Source organism: Aphidius gifuensis, linkage group LG5 (genome assembly GCF_014905175.1).
Source record: "Aphidius gifuensis isolate YNYX2018 linkage group LG5, ASM1490517v1, whole genome shotgun sequence".
NCBI classification, from domain to species: Eukaryota; Metazoa; Arthropoda; class Insecta; order Hymenoptera; family Braconidae; genus Aphidius; species Aphidius gifuensis.
This window is the reverse complement of record NC_057792.1, coordinates 18,749,788-18,767,371: the sequence shown is the minus strand read 5'-3', so window position 1 is coordinate 18,767,371 and position 17,584 is coordinate 18,749,788. Positions and strand designations below refer to the sequence as shown.

The following is a 17,584-nucleotide window of genomic DNA, read 5'->3' as shown; positions in this document are numbered from 1 at the left end:
CTGTTGAGTCTCTTGTAGTCTTAGACAACTAATAATTGCCATACGACGCCAATGAACCTTATTTAACAATATGCGCATGTCAACTATCCAAACGATTATGTGGTTTCTCATTATTTCTCACTAACAACCCTAAAAACATTCTGTTAATTTTCAAAACTTTTCAATTGGTATTTCAAGAATTTATTCAATCAGATAACTTCATGGTTAATTATATAATTTTAATAATCAATATTTTAATTTAATTATTATTTCAATTTTTTTTTATTTTATTAATATTATATTTATAATAATTATATACACTAAAATATTAACGACGACATTTATAACCCGATCTTTTGTAAACTTTTTTTTTATATATTATTAATTTTTATATTTTTTTTTTTCTACTTTTGATTCAATTTAAAAATCATTCGCTAAGTGCTGCCCCAGGCATCTTGTTACTATTTATTTATTTTTTTCTATTTTGTAATTTTTTTGCGTATTTTTTTTCATTTTTTTTCCCCTTCTAAAAACATCAGCTTTGCCTTTGCTTTGCTTGGATGGCTAAGCTGCCCCAGACCCCAGGCATTTTACCAGCAAATCCTGTCTGTCTCTAATTCTCGTTATAGTTATAATAATAATGACAATAATAAAAAATTTGATATGCTATATGCCCAAGGCATTAGTTATTTCCATTACATTTGTTTATTAAAATGAAATAACAAATTGATAAATATTTTTGTTGAATACGTTTTATAAATATTTATAAAATATAAATTTCAACAATCATTATTGACAAAAAGTTTTGTTTTGTTTTTTTTTTTTTACTCTCAAATTTCATTGAAAGCATAAATTTAATCAGGATAATACTTTATACAGGAGTTCATTGAAGTAATTGAAATTAAAAAAAATATATATAAAATAAAATTAATGTATAAGCCAAATGGCTTTCTCAATGTAAAATATATATTACTCATCAACTTTTGTAACACATATAAATTCATTCTCATATATAATATAGAAGTGATGGTTATGAACAAGTATAGTGCAACAATGTATGATCATCTGAAAAGCATTTTATACTTTAAATAAGTTAAAATACATTAATTTAGTTATTTTCATAAATGTGTTTGTGTTATGAAAGATGTATGTATATATAATTTATTGATGTTGAAAAAGCTGGTTGAAATTTCCGAGTAGTTTACAAACAAGTGTAAACATACAAAACTCCAATGAAACTCATCGCATATAATTTGGGTATCAAAAAATTCAAAAAATAATATAAAATTGAGGTATAAAAATATTTTGATATTGCTGAATAAAAAAAAAACAACAACGATATACGAAAGCAGAAAGAATATTGGTGGTGCAAGTGTTGTCATGTTATTATACGTAAAAAGCCTCTGGTTGTTTAGTTTTGTTGGAGTTTTCTTGGCATCTGGTACCTAGGGAAAATAAAAAAAAAAAAAAATGTATGTGGTTGCATCAAATCGACCAGAGTGAGAGAAAGCAATACTCCTTGCTTCAAACTGAATGAGCAATAATGTGTAAGAGTGAGATAAATTTTGAACATACGGTGTTTGGAATGGAAAATGGTATGTTTGTATGTGTAGAGAGAAAAGCAGTTTTGGTAGAGTAAGGATAGATGCAAAAACAGAGAGTAGTTTGAGGTAGTAGTTGTGGTACATGTTTCTTTAGTCAAGGCACGCGCGACGTAATTGTGAAAGAGGAGGGATGTAGATGGGCTATGTTGTTGAGAAAAAGAATCGAGAGAAAAGAGTCTGTGATACTGGAGATACGTGTGGCAACAAGACGAACAAGAGTTACGTGAAACATAACCTAAAATTTAAGACGCACTGCTGATAGCTGCTGCACAATACAATAATGAAACAAATGGTGTATGTTGCTCAATTTTTTTAAATCTATATATGGTTATGCTGATGGCACATATAGAATGTCTTTAAATATATTTTTTATTTTTATAAAGTAGGACAGCTGTATTTGTTCTAACTGGACACAAAATTTTTTTAAGTATTGTGGTTTGATGTAAATATTAATTTGCAACAGTGAAAATGTTTTGCTTTATTGAAAAAATATCTTGACTAGCATAGAAATTAATTTTCAATCTATGGATAATTATTTTAACCTAAAAAAAGAATTGACTTTTCAGCTTATGCTTACTTGACAAGTAAAAAAAGATACTGTTGTATGAAAATAATAGCGTACTTTTTTTACATATCCATCGAATAATTTAAGAAGCTTTGTTTTTTCACTGTAACAATAAATTTTGTTAACCAAATATATTTATTCATATAGAGAACAGTAAATATATATATATATAAAAATAAAGAAAAATCTGAGGACATACATAAACGGATGATAGTAAGTAAACTTGAATGTATACGAAATAAACATTTTCCATTGGCCCAGTTGGGATCAGTCTGCCCGTTCTTTAGCACTGACAAGTGACAAACGACCCCCAGGGTAGAAAAGGTGAAGCAGGCAAGTCGCGTGCGGAATAATCTAATTCCATCGCGTATGATTTTCACAAGAGATAACGGAAAACGAAAACGTGGGTGACAACAAAGAATATATATATATACAAGCATAAAATGTATAGCCTATATATTCTTGATATATATACATGGAAAAAAGCAAAAAAAAAAACAAAAAAAAGCAATACAGCTATTGGTTATATAACACAGCATATAGTCGCATGGGTATAATAGAAGAATGCAGAAAACAAAACGCTTGGAAAACAACATTGGGACAGGCAGATATAGCAGGCGTTGAGTTTTGTAGGGTGTTGAGGTATTTATATTGGCTTCTAGAAGGTTGACAGTGATCTACTAGGAATGTGCCATGTTTTTTTTTTTTATTTTTATTTATTTTTATCGGTATTTATTCCATTTCTCTTGTTTTATTTTGTTTTATATTTTTTTCTTGTACTGGATATTCAGTAGCAAGTTGAAAAAGTTATTTTAAACTTTTTAATTTTTCGTAATATTAATAATTGAATTAGCTTTTATGATAATGAACTTGAATTTGTTGTTTAATTAGTATGAAATATTTTGTTTGTATTTTTTTTTTAATTATTGAAGTCTATCTATGATCTAGTTTGTGCTTTTATTTAAGTTTTAAACCCAAGAGTAATATTTATATAACATTGTAAGGGTAAAAAAGTTAAGGGAATACACAACGATGAATTTCACAACATGGTGATGAAGAGAATGAGACGAATAGATAGGAGCAACAAACTGCGCGCAGGATGTCGCGTACAACTTTACCAATATCCAACACGGATGCTCGTGGCTTGACACCAGTATAGTGGTACGACACAATGACGCCACTTGGCTTTAGCTCATATATATATACATTGTGGTTATATGACAACACTCTCTTCATTCTCTCCAATCTTTTCAACCAACAACCGCGATCGACAAACAACTTTTAACCACCAAAAATTTACTCATCGTGTTTATATTTTTACTGAATTTTCATAACAACAAACAACATTAAATTTTATTGTTTACACGTCAATGCATTGTTATATATGTAAAGAGTAATTTTCAGTTGGTTTTTTTTTTTTTTTATTATATTGTAAAAATATTATTTCATTTTTGATATTATTGAGTATACACAAAACAATTTTCCAATTTATTGAATCAATGAATTATTTTGAGCTTGTTGTTAACGTGTTTTGTTTGGCAGTCTCATTATCAATACTGATGGGGTTTTACACAGCTTATATTTGCAATTATATCACCATTGATTTTCCTCTTTCCAGCAAAATCATTACGTGTTCTGTCGAAATAAATACAATAAATCCATAAAATTTTTAAATTAAATTAAAAAAAAAAACAATGAAAGCTGACACAATAATTAAAAATAATTCGTTTGGTTTTTAATAAATAAATAAATGAAAGTTTATACAACACAAAATTATAAAAATTCATATTTTTTTTTTAACTATTAAACTTTTTTTTATTCGAAGCACATTTAATGCTTTTTTTTTTATCTAAACATTTTAATTTTATTTTTTCATTTTTTATTATTTAAAAATTATTAAAGATATTGATAATATATTTGGATACTTTTATTATTATAAAAAATGTGATTAAAATGCAAGTGTTATAAATATTATTTAAAAAAAAAAAATAAAAATATTATGATGAAATTGAAATGCTTGGAAAAGTTGGATTCTAAAGTATGTGAGAAATGTAGTGCGAGGAGGTAAATCAGTAAAAGATAAAAAGAAAAAAAAAATCAAAAATAAATAAAAGAGGGAAATGTAGAATGGTTACGTATTTTGAATTGATGGTATCTTGGTCATCGTCATTTATCGCGTCCCCTTTTTTATCTCATACAAAATTCGATTACTGTGAAGTGCTTGAGTTTTGGCTGTTCGCTTACTAAAATCGAAATTTTCATCGCATTATTTTAATCTGTCTCTTTATTTTGCATCTATATATTATATTTATTTTCTCATTGTCAGTGTGACGTTTGTCTTTTATTCTCATACAACTTTTTTATATATTTTTTATATTTTATTTTTACTACCCTTGTTTACCTCTTTAGCAATCGTCCACGCGATCTCCTGATGTTTGTATACTAAATACACACTCAACATATCCTGACTTGAATTTATTCTTGTGTGACTTGATCTAACATTTTTTTTTTTCTATTTTTTTGTATATTCTTTGTTCGGTTGTCGAGTATTTCAATTCTCTTTTCGTCGAGCAATAATCAAGAGCTTTGATTGAATTTCCTCATCGTTGAAAGCTTCAATTCAATTGAATTCCAAAAAAATAAAGATAAAAAAGAGAAAATAGACTGTGATTTTAATTTTCACTTCATTGTCTTTATACAAAATGACATGTGTTCGTCTTTGTTTTATCAAAGTTATTTTGCATTGTTTCAATTTGGAAAAAAAAATTTTTTTTCCACTCAAATAGTTTATTATATAGTTTATACAAAAAAAAAATTATAAAATAAAATCGACATCTCACAAAAAAGATAATACACCAAATATTTTTAAACTATTGATTATATCATAAAAAACAAGAAAAACAAAAATACAAATATTTTTATCCATGACATATTTTTAATTAAAATAAAAAAAAAAATTCAATAAAGTTAAAATAAATCACAAGTCAAGGCTACATGTACAGTTGATCGACATTCACTCAAACTTTGCTATAAATTTAAATTATATAATGATAAAATTATTTTAAAAAATAATAACCATAATCTGCATAAAAATTAAAATAAAAAAATGATCTATAACTCAAAAGAAAATGTAAAATAATCATTATAAAAAAAATTTTATAATGAAAATTATTTGATTATAAAATTAATTAAATAAAATAAATTTTTTCAAAGAAAAAAATATTTTTATCATTGTTATATAATAGAAAATATAGGTATATTTATTTTATCAAAAAAACAAAAAATACATACACTGTTAAAAAAATATATAAATATTTTTTATTTCAATATATGTTTGAAAAAAAAAAAACAACAGAATATCCTTTCACCCTGAAATTTGTTTGAAATAATTAAATTTTTTTTATTTTACTTTATACATGTATAAAATAAACTATTTTTTTTTTTTTTAATCCTTTTTTTTTTTGTATACCTATTTTATATTTTTTTATTTTAAACCCAGTGTGTACAATTTCCACGCAGTATATATATAAAAAGCTTTTAATGACTGAACTGCATTGAAGATATGCGTATTTTATTTTAGTCAAGCGTATAAGCGGATCTTTTGAAATACACTAGCCAACGAATATTAAAAAGATTCAAATAAATGTTGCCTTGTTTTGCTTTTGATTATAAAATGCATGTTGTCAAGGTGACAATGAATCTAGATTCCATCAAATTTGTTGTATGGATTTGAGTAAAACAATATGAATAAACAAAAATAAAAAAGACAAAATTATATTTGGATATAGATCATGATATACTTTGATGTATGAGTATAGATGATTGAAGACAACACATATGTATGAGTGTTTAGTGGGTTGCCTGAAGGGTTGAAGGGTTGAAGGGTTCCTGGTCTAATACAATCAGTGTTCTCATTTTAATGAACCCATCTTGTATCCTGCTTATCGCCTATCCAACATATCCTCACTACTTTTACATATATATATCATTACATTCTGATATATGGATTCATATTGTATGCGGCTAAATTTAATGTGTATATATGTACATGAGAAAATAGTGTATGTATGTATTGGTAATTTCAGTACAACATTAATTTATCGTCACTCAATCACCACCTTGATAAAGGTATTTCCTTTCAAAACCATCAACTAGTCAGATTCTCGAAACTTAACGACGGCTGACAACATATTGTCTTGTACTACTTGCTCCATACTCTATTGATAGATGCTATACATTATTACTATGATATATAATTTAAACACAGTTAATCATTGCAAAAAATTATTATCATTTTGTCAAATAATATTTTTAATATCCTGTAGAAAAAAAAATATTATTAAATTATTTTTATCATAATTATAAATTACATTTTAGTTAATAAAAAATATTAGGTATATTTTTTTTTATTTTTATAATTGAATATAAATTGATGAAATGTAATATATTTTATTATTTTTTAATACAATTTATATATATTTTTTTCAAATTTAATTTATAATTATTTTTAATGTAATTTAAAATTTTTTATTTTTTTTATTTTTGTATATTTTAAAAGTCCATGGATTTTTTTTTTTTTTTGATTATTCATTATTTAAAATTTTTTTTTTAATTGTAAAAGTAAATTTAACAATTTAAAATAAAATCCTTGATTGAAAATAAAATGAATAGAATATGGTGCCAAAGTGGAAAATAATGTTTCTGTCATTTTTTTTTTTTTTTTTTGACTAATCGATGATGTTAATCTCTTGAAGTTTTTTTTATCGATGTGAAAAGTTAATTCTACCTGACAAATATCATAAAATATTTTATAACAATTGAAACAAACACAATCCATATATTTCATAAATATTAAAAATTTTTTTTTCAATAAATATCACACTTGAGATTTATTTATATTTTTTTTTGTTTTTTCTTTTTTAAAGCTTTCATATTTAATTATAATTATTATTATTATTTTTTCGTATAAATATATATGGCTAATATACATTTATATTAATATTACAAAAACGTTTTTTTATTTTCTCATCTTTTTCTTTTTGGTCGCTGATGTGTATAGGGGCTTGACGCACGTGACTTTAACGGACCCGTCAATAACACGCTCGGTAGTGTTATAGCCAGGATGGCCCGTTCAACGTATTCATTATTTATTTATTTATTTATTACTATACACTAGCGTATATATTTTTTTTCATTAAATTTTTTCCTCACATTTTTCATCCACAATTTAGTCTCGGTCTATTTTTTTATGTTTATAAATGTAATTTATTGACACCTATCAACAAACCTTTATTAACACCAAAAAATAACACTTTTTTTTCAACATTCATATACACGATTTCATCAATTAAAATATCCTACAATTATCATTAAATTTTTTTTTAATTTTCGTCAAACAAATTAGTGTATTTTTTCAAATAAATCAATATTTATTTTTCAGTCCATAGCCGATCATTGATATTGATTTTTTTTTTTATAATTTTTAAATTTTTATATTCCTCGCTGTAAAAATTTAAGAGGACAAGAATTTAATCGAATAAAATCCTAAAAATTAAGTAGAGCTATTACAGGGAAAAATAGAAAAGTTGTAAATTTTTTTTTATTCAAAGAAAACATGATAGGTGAGTTGCTCGTAATCCAACATCAGCCAAAATTACTTTTGGCGCAGTCATGAAATTTTATCATCTTCAATTTACAAGTGACCCTCTACAGTATATATTTTATTCTTACGTAACCACTGCCAATAGATAACATTGAATTATTGATACAAAAATATATTTCACAAAAAAGAATATTTAGTATTATTGAAAATTTCATGAACAATATAAATAAATTGATGAAAATATGAAAGTCCTGGACTTGAGACATAAGATGTAATTTTTTTATTTTTTTATTTTCATTATTTTCTGGTAGAATAGTAAAGGCGAGGTTCGACACAAATCATCGGGGCGTGAATAATCATGAAAAAATAAAAAAATGAAATATTAAAGCACCCGGACAAGTTTTATTAAAAAATTTATACTGAAAGGCTGACGAATATCTATGAAAGGTTAAAAAAAATAAATAAATAAATAAAGCAAAAATGAAATCAACAAAGAAAAGAAGAAAAAAAATTAAATGCAAAAACTGTAGTACATATAGTTATACAGCTGTTTGAGAAAATAAAAATCAAAAAGGATAAGAAAAATTGAGACGAAGCTTTAAGAGAGGAAATAAATGAAATAAGGATAAAAGTGTAGTTTTGAATTAAAGCAGTTCGACCTTTTTAACGAAGTCACTACTTTGGCAGAGTCAAGTTGGCACCAATCTAGTGGCTTTTTATCGGATATTGACGTAACAAGCATAATCTTATATAAAAAAGTTGAGGGTCAATTCGTAACACAGAAAATGTGGTTAAAAAATTTTTTCTTTTTATTAGAAAAAAAATTTTAGCGCATTTCTTCATTGACAATTAAAATGATAAAATAATATTTGCACTGGTAAGTGCTAATTTTAAACTCCATCACTCAACTACAATACTTTTATTATTTTTTTTTTTTTATCGGTAATTTGTCAACTTGTTTATAAAGTTTATTGAATTTTTTTTTTTTTAAATTTATCCATATACTTATATGAAAAATTTTAAATTATAAATGAATTGAATTTATTTTTAACAGCATTGCAATTTTATATATACTTTATTTTATTTGTAATATTTTTTTTTTTATTTTTCTCGTAAAGAATTGAAAAGAAATTGTTGAAAAGAAAAAGCTTGTTCATCATCCTACAAGATTTTTATATTTTTTTATATTCTCATCGTTTACAATCGTCTACATAAACAGCCACGAAGTTGGTATATAACCTGCCAAGTCGTTGACTTTACTTTTCTCTTTTATTTAAGCTTTTTTATATATTTTTTTTTATTATTGTTTCCACTGTGTGAAACCTTAATACTTGCTATGGTTTCAAGTTTGGCCGTAGAAAACCACGTGTTCGTGGTTTTGCTGTCAAAAGTCTGGCGTGAACTTTGTTCAATACTCAATATATATATTTATCTGTTTAACAATCGATACTTGACTTCATGCTTTCTCATCAGACAGGTAGAAGCTTTCAATTGATTTTATTTCAATGACTTAATTCAAACTGAAATTAATTATTTTGCCAATATTTTACTCATTGCATTATTAATTCTAGAAATTTGGAAATTATTTTAACCAGTTAAAATAAATATTTAAAAAATTTATAAAATAATTTATTGAATTTCCTTTAATTATAATTGATTATTCATTAATTTTATTTCTGAAAATAATTTTTTATTAATCTATTTCAATTTAAGAGCTTTATTTGATTTTATTTGGTCAAAAAAAAATTTATTAAAACAAAGAAAAATCAATTAAATAAATAAATAAAAATTAATTTATTTAAATATTTTTTTAGTTGTGGTAATTAAATAAAATAATAATTTAATCAAATAATTTTATAAATTTACAAAAAAAAAAAAAAAAAACTAGTAATACAAAAAACTTGGATTTTTTTTTTTTTCATTTTCCTAATTTTTTTTTTTTGTTCTTTGTACAGAAATTTAATATTCAATGAAATTTTTTTGAAATTAAAAAAACTTTATAAAGTAATCAGGTTGAAATTGTTAATTGACTGTCGACTCAACAAAACCTTCTGCTAATGAATAAATTAAATATTCCATTTTGTAAGGCTGCATTTCTGTTCTATCTTTCTCTAGCTTTACAATGAGTTACATCTTAATAATACAAAACCTGAATACTCCAACTTAATATATACCTATATATAATGTATATATACTGCCAGTTCATTAAACATTCTTGCCTGGCCAACATTGAAATCATGGATAACGAACCATCAAATAATTCTTTCTCTTTTTATATATATATTTTTACTCCACACTTTTTCTACTCTTTTTTAAAAATTTTTATTCAATTATAATATAGTTTTAAAGTTTACCAAAGCTATTGTATATTTTTCTCAACTTGATTCATTATTATTATCCGTTGGTTTTTTTAATTTTTCAAATATCAAACTCAAAAAAAAATAAACAAGCAATTCCAACGCAACTTTAAAATATAAATAATAAAAATATATAGTTTTTTTTTTTTTTTTAGTTTGTTCTTTTCTTATCTTACATTGTGTATAGTCAAGCAATAGTTGTACGTTATTTCAACAAACGGAAAGTAGCAATTTCCCTAACGTTATGTATAGAAAATTCTGGATATCAGAATAATACCGGTAAATCGAGATATTCACCTCTCTTAAATTTTAGCTTTACCAATCTAGTATCAAGGCGAACAAAGACTACCCTATATGGCTACCACATTCACTTGAAGTACCAAAACCCGCTTGTATCTTTAAATTTACATTTTCAAAACGTTTGCATTACTGCATTTTCCATATAGCCAATATTCATGTTTATATATGTATAAAATCATTGTAAAATTGCTGCTTTTAATAATCATGATAATTGAAACCAAAAAAAAAAAAAACAATATTAACAATGAGAGAAAAAAAAACAATTAATTTACATGAAAAATAAAATGAATTGGAATTTTTAATATTGACATTGTTCAAATGCATTATTGAAAATTAAAACCACAAAATTTAATCGAAAAAAATTTTTTATCTACATTGAAAATATCATTGTTTCATTTTCAATAATAAAAGAGATTAATTTTTTTATCTATTTGACAGAATAAATATGTGTAAAAAAAAAAAAAAAAAAAAATACGCTATTATGTTTATTATTATTGTTTTTTAAATAAAATCAATAATAAATTGAAAAAATTTTTTTTTATAAAATTATTTGGGATACAGTAAATGATTATGAAGAAATAAATTTTATTTTCATTTGTAGGGTGTAAGAAACATATAAAGACTATAGTCAAGTAGTTGTTTAACACTTTGAGAAAATCCCCTGGTGTCCTGTTACCAGTGACTATCGACAAGGTCTACTAACGAGACAGCTATTACAGTAAAAACCATGTTCTCGTGTGTTAAAGCCAACGACAAAATACAGCAATATAAAATCATCCCCTTGATAGTACTACAAACATTTACTATTTGATCTTTATACCTTTTATTTATATATAGATCTACAATTTCATAGCTATATTCATTGTTGTGTCTGTGTCTGTGTGTTTACTAGGAATTTTTTATTTGATAAAAGTTTCACTCAGGATCTTTTTTATACGATTCAATACTTGAAGCCATCATCAAATAGAGGGTTATATATTTGCTGTTTTTTTTTCTAGCTGTATATTTGTTAAATATATTTAATAAATAAATAAAAATTCTCAAGGATCATATTATTTATTGTAATATATTTGCTTGAGAGTTTGATGATTGTTTTTTATTTTAATTTTTATTTGTATATTATTTTGTATGATTTTTTATTAATTTTTATTTATAAAATTAAATCATATTAATTGACTCATCATATTATATATTGCTTTATATTGTTTTATTTTTATAATTGTAGTTTAATGATTTTTCTTATTTGATATTTTTAAGAAAATTTTAAATGAATTATTTATTTTTTTTAATTGACACAAAATTCTCTCAGGTAAATTACAATCTTATTTTATTTTTATAATAATTCATGATTTTTCTTTATTTTTTACAAAAAATAAAATTATTTATGTGAAAATTTTTATTTTATTATATTTTTTTAGCATTCAATTTTTTATATCTACAAAAATAATGGTGTGAAAATTTTTATATTGAAGAAGACAATTTTTTCTAGATAATTTCCAATGTAATCTCTCGATTTTTCTACGTAAATTTTTGTAATTGGAATTTTACAAATAAAATCTGGAGAAATTACGAAAAAAAATAAGAGATAATACATAAATATTTGATGGTTTTTTATTTTCCATCAAACATTTCAAATCTTTTGACTTTTTCCTTGTAAAAACGAGATAAAAAATCATTAGAGATCCATGCAACACTTTTGAACTTTCAAGAAGAATTCTCAAGAGTACTTCATCTCTCAAAAATTTTCCATTGTTTATTTTTCTATTTTATTTCTTGTATTTCTCATCTTCAAGTTTTTCATATTGTTATTATTATTGTGTCTCATGTTTATTGTACTTTTCTTGAATCATCAAAACTTTGTCAATACCATGAAAATATGCTGTTGTAAATATAATTATTTTAACATTGTACAAATATGAAGACACATTTGTATAATGAATAGACAAATGAAAATTCAAGTTTTATCACCATTGAAATATACACGCAAGATAAAAATTATTATACAAGAGTTCAACATACTTATTTTGTTTTTAATGAGGTTCTTCCAATGAAAGTTCATTCATTAAAAGCCTAGATTTTTAGTTGAGTCTGATAAGGATGTGACAGTACTCATAAAATAACTCAAGCATAAATATCAAGTATACATATATGTATGTTATTAATAATATAAAATCAGATGATAATTATTTCATATAATATATTCAACTGATAAATTAAATTCCCTCATAATTATATACGTTGATATAAAAAAAATATTTGATTTTATTGAATTTTATAATATAAAATGCTTGTTATTTAGTTTTGATAGTGATGACCTCAAATTTAGATTCTTGTCCATACTGAATGTGGTTTTAACTTTGTACTTGGCTTTTCAAACATTCTTAAGGAAGGGTCTTCATTAACTTGGCAAACTCATCTACTAAATTTTCAACCAAACAGGAAGGTCTTTTAACCATATACGAACTTTCTCTCAAACGACTGACACTTACCTTGTAAGTACCCAGGTCCTTGACGCTACATGCCAACTTTATATTTCTACCTGCTGGCACTGTCGTATTACCAATCTCTTCAACAAATTCTGGTTCTGCTACTGTGCTCACTGAAACACAAATAATTGTCACAAAAACTTTATTTATTTATTTTTAAGATTTTTATTTTCAAATAAAAAAAAAAAGCATAACCCGATTGACAATATGTCGAAAGCAAAAGATCTTACTACTAGCAGTAAGTAGATTGAGTTTGTTCAAGGTGCCCAAGGAGTTTTTACAAAAAGAAAATTCTCTTTCAGGTAGTCAAGTAAAGTAGTAACCTGTCGAGTACATTGTGACTTTTAAAGCGAATCGAAGTGACTACAAAGTTGGCAAGCTCAACATAAAAAAGTTCAAGTAACTAGAAAATTCTCTTTGGGTTGATGCCACATCTAGTGGTATTTTTATTCTAAAAGAATTTCTTAACAAAACATATGTTATACACAAAGTGAGTCTCAAATGATCACGTATCTAATATATATCGATAACGAATATTTATTTAAATAATAAATAAATATATTTTCTTTTCATTATCGTGATAAAATTTATCATCAAAAAAAATGTATTACATTTAATAATTTTATACGTTAATATCAATTAATAAATTATTATAAATTTAAAGCCTCTAAAGTATATAAAAATAAATATATCTTTCATTTTTAAAAAAGAAAAAAAGTATATAAATGCTGTTGATACATCGAAGATAACTAAGACCATTCGTTCCATTAGGATTGCACTCATTTTCTACTGCCTTTTGCTCACCCCAATTTTGTCCTTCTTCTTTCATAGTACAGTGCGGAAACATTAAATGAATTTTCGCGCTGAAACGTGACTCGACAGTACTGTGTATACTATGTATTTACCCAGACAGTCGAAAGCTCAGCTCTTTGCCGGAAATGGCATGAGAATGGTACAACGTCCCAGAGTGAACTAGAGTAAAAATGAGACAAGAAAAAAAAAAAAAAAAAAAAAATAGAGAGAAAGAGCATGTGCTCAGGGATGGTATAGTTACGAGCAAAAAGACAGAATGAACGACGAGGGTGGCGAGCTTTTTGTCGGGGCGCCGGCACGGAAAATTGCTGACTACTTGGCCTAACCACTCTCCCTCTTCCCCTACTTTTTATATATTTTTATTTTTACTCATACCATACACTGAGATTTATTGTTTATGAAACGACAATGTTTCTTTGCACGACTTATAACATTTCACAAAATTTACCTTCATATTTATTTTTTTTCAAAAAATTTAAAATCAATAAAATTACTGTAGAAATTTCTAAAATATATTAAGTACAAAAGATGAGAAAAAAAAAAATAAACAGCTGCAGAAAATAGGGGTTAAAATTTAACCGCAAAGAAGAGACAGAAGTCGTAGAATTGTTTTTCTCTGTGGAATTTTCATTAAATCCCGATCGCAATCAGTCCAAGTTGTGTGTGCACCATATTGTAGGTGAGGGAAAATATATATATATACATAAAACTTCTACACACACATACACACATTTATACATGTTTTCATATATGTATTTTTAAATTAAAGTGTGTGTGTGTGTATTATGTGTGTACATGTGAAACTCTTTGGTCTTCATCAGAAATGCATAAGGGTCCAACAAAAAAAAAAAATTATATAAATAAAATACTAGCGAAATATCTATTTTCATCTTGAATTGTTTTTTTTTTTTTTTTTTCGTCGCTCTTTCACTATCGCTTATGTCTGAAAAATCGAATGAAATCCGAGATAAAACGTCGGATATATAGACTTTATCTGGATTACCGTTCTATGGTGTATTTTTCTCCAATGCATTTTACTTTTCTTTTACTGTCATCGACTCTTATACTATTTTATTTTTTGATTATTTTACCTTTTTTTTTTTTTTATACTGTTATACTATTCTATTTTAAAAAAGCACAAGTTACAAAAATGCACTTTAGATCGTGTGAATAAACCACGTGTGTCTCATAAAAGCTCACGAGTTTATATATTTCAATGCAGATATTTTTTTGGCATGATGAATTGTCACAGTTTATCCAACCTTTCTGACAATTTTTTTTATATACTAAAAATCTTTTAGCAACGTTATCATCACTTGACCATGCTGGTAGAATGAAGACGTAAAAAACAAGTTGGTAGATAGATAAACCACTTTTTCACATCAACTTATCTATGTATAAGGATGAAATTTTTTTTTACTCATATAGATATTACTCAGTCTCGTTTTCATGTAGTCATTTAATTTTTTTTTTTTTTTAAGTTTAAGTATCTCAGTTTAATTAACTGTGAATACAAAAAAAAATTTGATATCACAAAAAAATCCAGTTGATGCTTGTTAAAATAACGAAATGAAAAAATTATAGATTTTTTTTTTTTGTCTAGATGAAATTTGAATAGCTGTGTCTTGTTTATTGAATGAGAAAAAATTTCATTATTGTATGAGCAATAAAGTGCATCAATCTACATCGAAATATTTACAACAAAAATGAAAAAAAAAAATTTCGATAGTCAAGTATTGCTACACACTAGATAACTACCTTCAACAGCTGCAATTTTTTTCTTCAATATATTAACTCTCTTTTAGAAAATACAAAAAAGCTTTTGGAGAATACAAAAACGTTCATAGAAAAAAAATAAAAAATATGATAAGTTTTTAAATATGATCAGAGTCTGTATTTCGAAACAATGCAGATGAAATTTTCGCACACAATTGTAAATTAAACTAGTGATAAAAAAAAAAAAAAAAAGGATGAGTGTTGAATAGGAAAGGAAAATATCCTGTGGTCTGTCGTCGCATTGAGTAAACTAACGTTATCATGAAACAATATACGATTTGCCTGTGAATGTCGGTTTGTCGGATAATAATGGCAAAAAAATTGGCCACCTCACAGTAGTGCCCTGCAGACGTTTTGTCCCTCTTATCTATTTTACAATCACACTCTTTCTCTGTCTAAACTTTGCATCTTTTTCACGTATTTGTTAACTGCCCTTGGGAATATATATATTTTTTTTTTATTTAAACTTTTCTTATTCGTTTAATTCTTATACAGTAAACCTGATCTTTCCTTATCAAGTTAAATCTCATAAATTTAACTGGCAAAAGCACGATTAAGCTCCCCTTCTATTTTTATATATTTTTTTTTTTTCTATTCACGTTCAATCTAAGTATTCAAATGAGCATACTAACAGTATCGATTTTCTCTTTAACTTCATTTTCTTCTTCTTCATCTTGTTCGTGTTCTTGTGTATATTTTCTATTCAACAACAGCCTATGACACTTCAAAGTAAACGTCACCTGAGACTCGTTTGCGCGTCTTAACATAATACAACATACACATCATGACACGAGGGAAATAACATGTGGAATTTCATGTTTTATATAAGAGTATCAAAATAAAAATGAGTCTTAAGATTATATCCTTTTTTTTTTTTATGTAAATTTGGAGAAAGTAAATTCCACTGGGGCATCAGAGAATAAAACTCGGATATATATTTAACCATTGAGTCAAGAATATCATTGAAAAGGTACCAAAAGTACTAGTGTTGAAATACGAACAAAAGAAATGAGTAAATTTAATCGGAATACCATCGCTTATTTTATTTTTTCTTTTTGTTATACAATCCCATCTATTTTTACAATCCGCCTTTACTTGATCAGGTGAATTTAAATTGATATTTGATCATTTTCGTTGGAGAAAAATTGAATAGAAAAAAAAAGTAATGAATGAAAGAAAAAATTACAGAATAAATTGTAATAAAGAGCGCAAGTATTTTTTTTTTTTTTTTTACTTTGACAATCCATAGATGAAAAAGTTCATGCAATTTATAATGGGGACAGTATTTTTCAAACGTAAAATTTATTGAAAAAATACAAAACTTTATTTTGTGATAGAATCTGGATGAGTGCCATACCTCTTTTTTTTTTTTGTTCACCTCTTATTTCTCTTTAAGTCAAGAAACAGGGAATCTTATCTAAATGAACTTGATTTAGTTTTGGTATAAAAAAAAAAAAATATCGTAAAAGACACGAGTGTTAAATTTTCTTATTCCATTTTAGTGTTGGTTTTTTTTTTTTTTTTTATATTTTTTTTACTTTTCAAGTCTTCAAAACATTTTTACGTATTTTTCTGGTTGATTTCTTTTTTTTTTTTCTTTTTGAGATATAATGTCTTGAAAGAAATTGTGTAAAGCCAAAATGGTTTTACTTGATGTCATGAAATTCTGCTTATGTATTTATATAGATAAATTTTCAGGACTAGAAATAGAGTGTCTTTGGAATATTGAATTTAACAGGAAACCAGAAGTCAACAACAACAACAAAAACAACACGTTTTTACACCTGTGAACTTGCACATGTGTGCATACTTTACACTCAACTCATCCCTTTTAAATTCTCGTATGTTGTTATTTTTATATACACAACAAAATTAGACGTCTCATCCTTCATTTTGCATTATTCAAAAAGCACAACAAAATCTTTTTTAACACAAACATACGTTCAACACACGTAACAAAGGTCACAGTGTCAACTGGTTGGTTTTTATCGAATCTTTATGTTTTTTTTCTGGCTACATGGAATAAAAATTTACCACTTGAAAATCAGAATATAATTTTGCAAATGCAGATAAACATTTTAACTATTATCTTCAGTTAAAAT

General features: G+C 25.3%; 1 protein-coding gene across 1 annotated transcript in view; it reads right to left on the bottom strand.

Moving 5' to 3' along the window:
* LOC122858237 (lachesin-like) overlaps positions 1-17,584 on the bottom strand; it is an 83,589-nt gene that overhangs the window by 41,754 nt on the left and 24,251 nt on the right. The window contains exon 2 of the mRNA XM_044161004.1: positions 12,897-13,006. Within this exon, the coding sequence (XP_044016939.1) occupies positions 12,897-13,006 (110 nt within the window). The remainder of the gene's footprint in view (positions 1-12,896; positions 13,007-17,584) is intronic.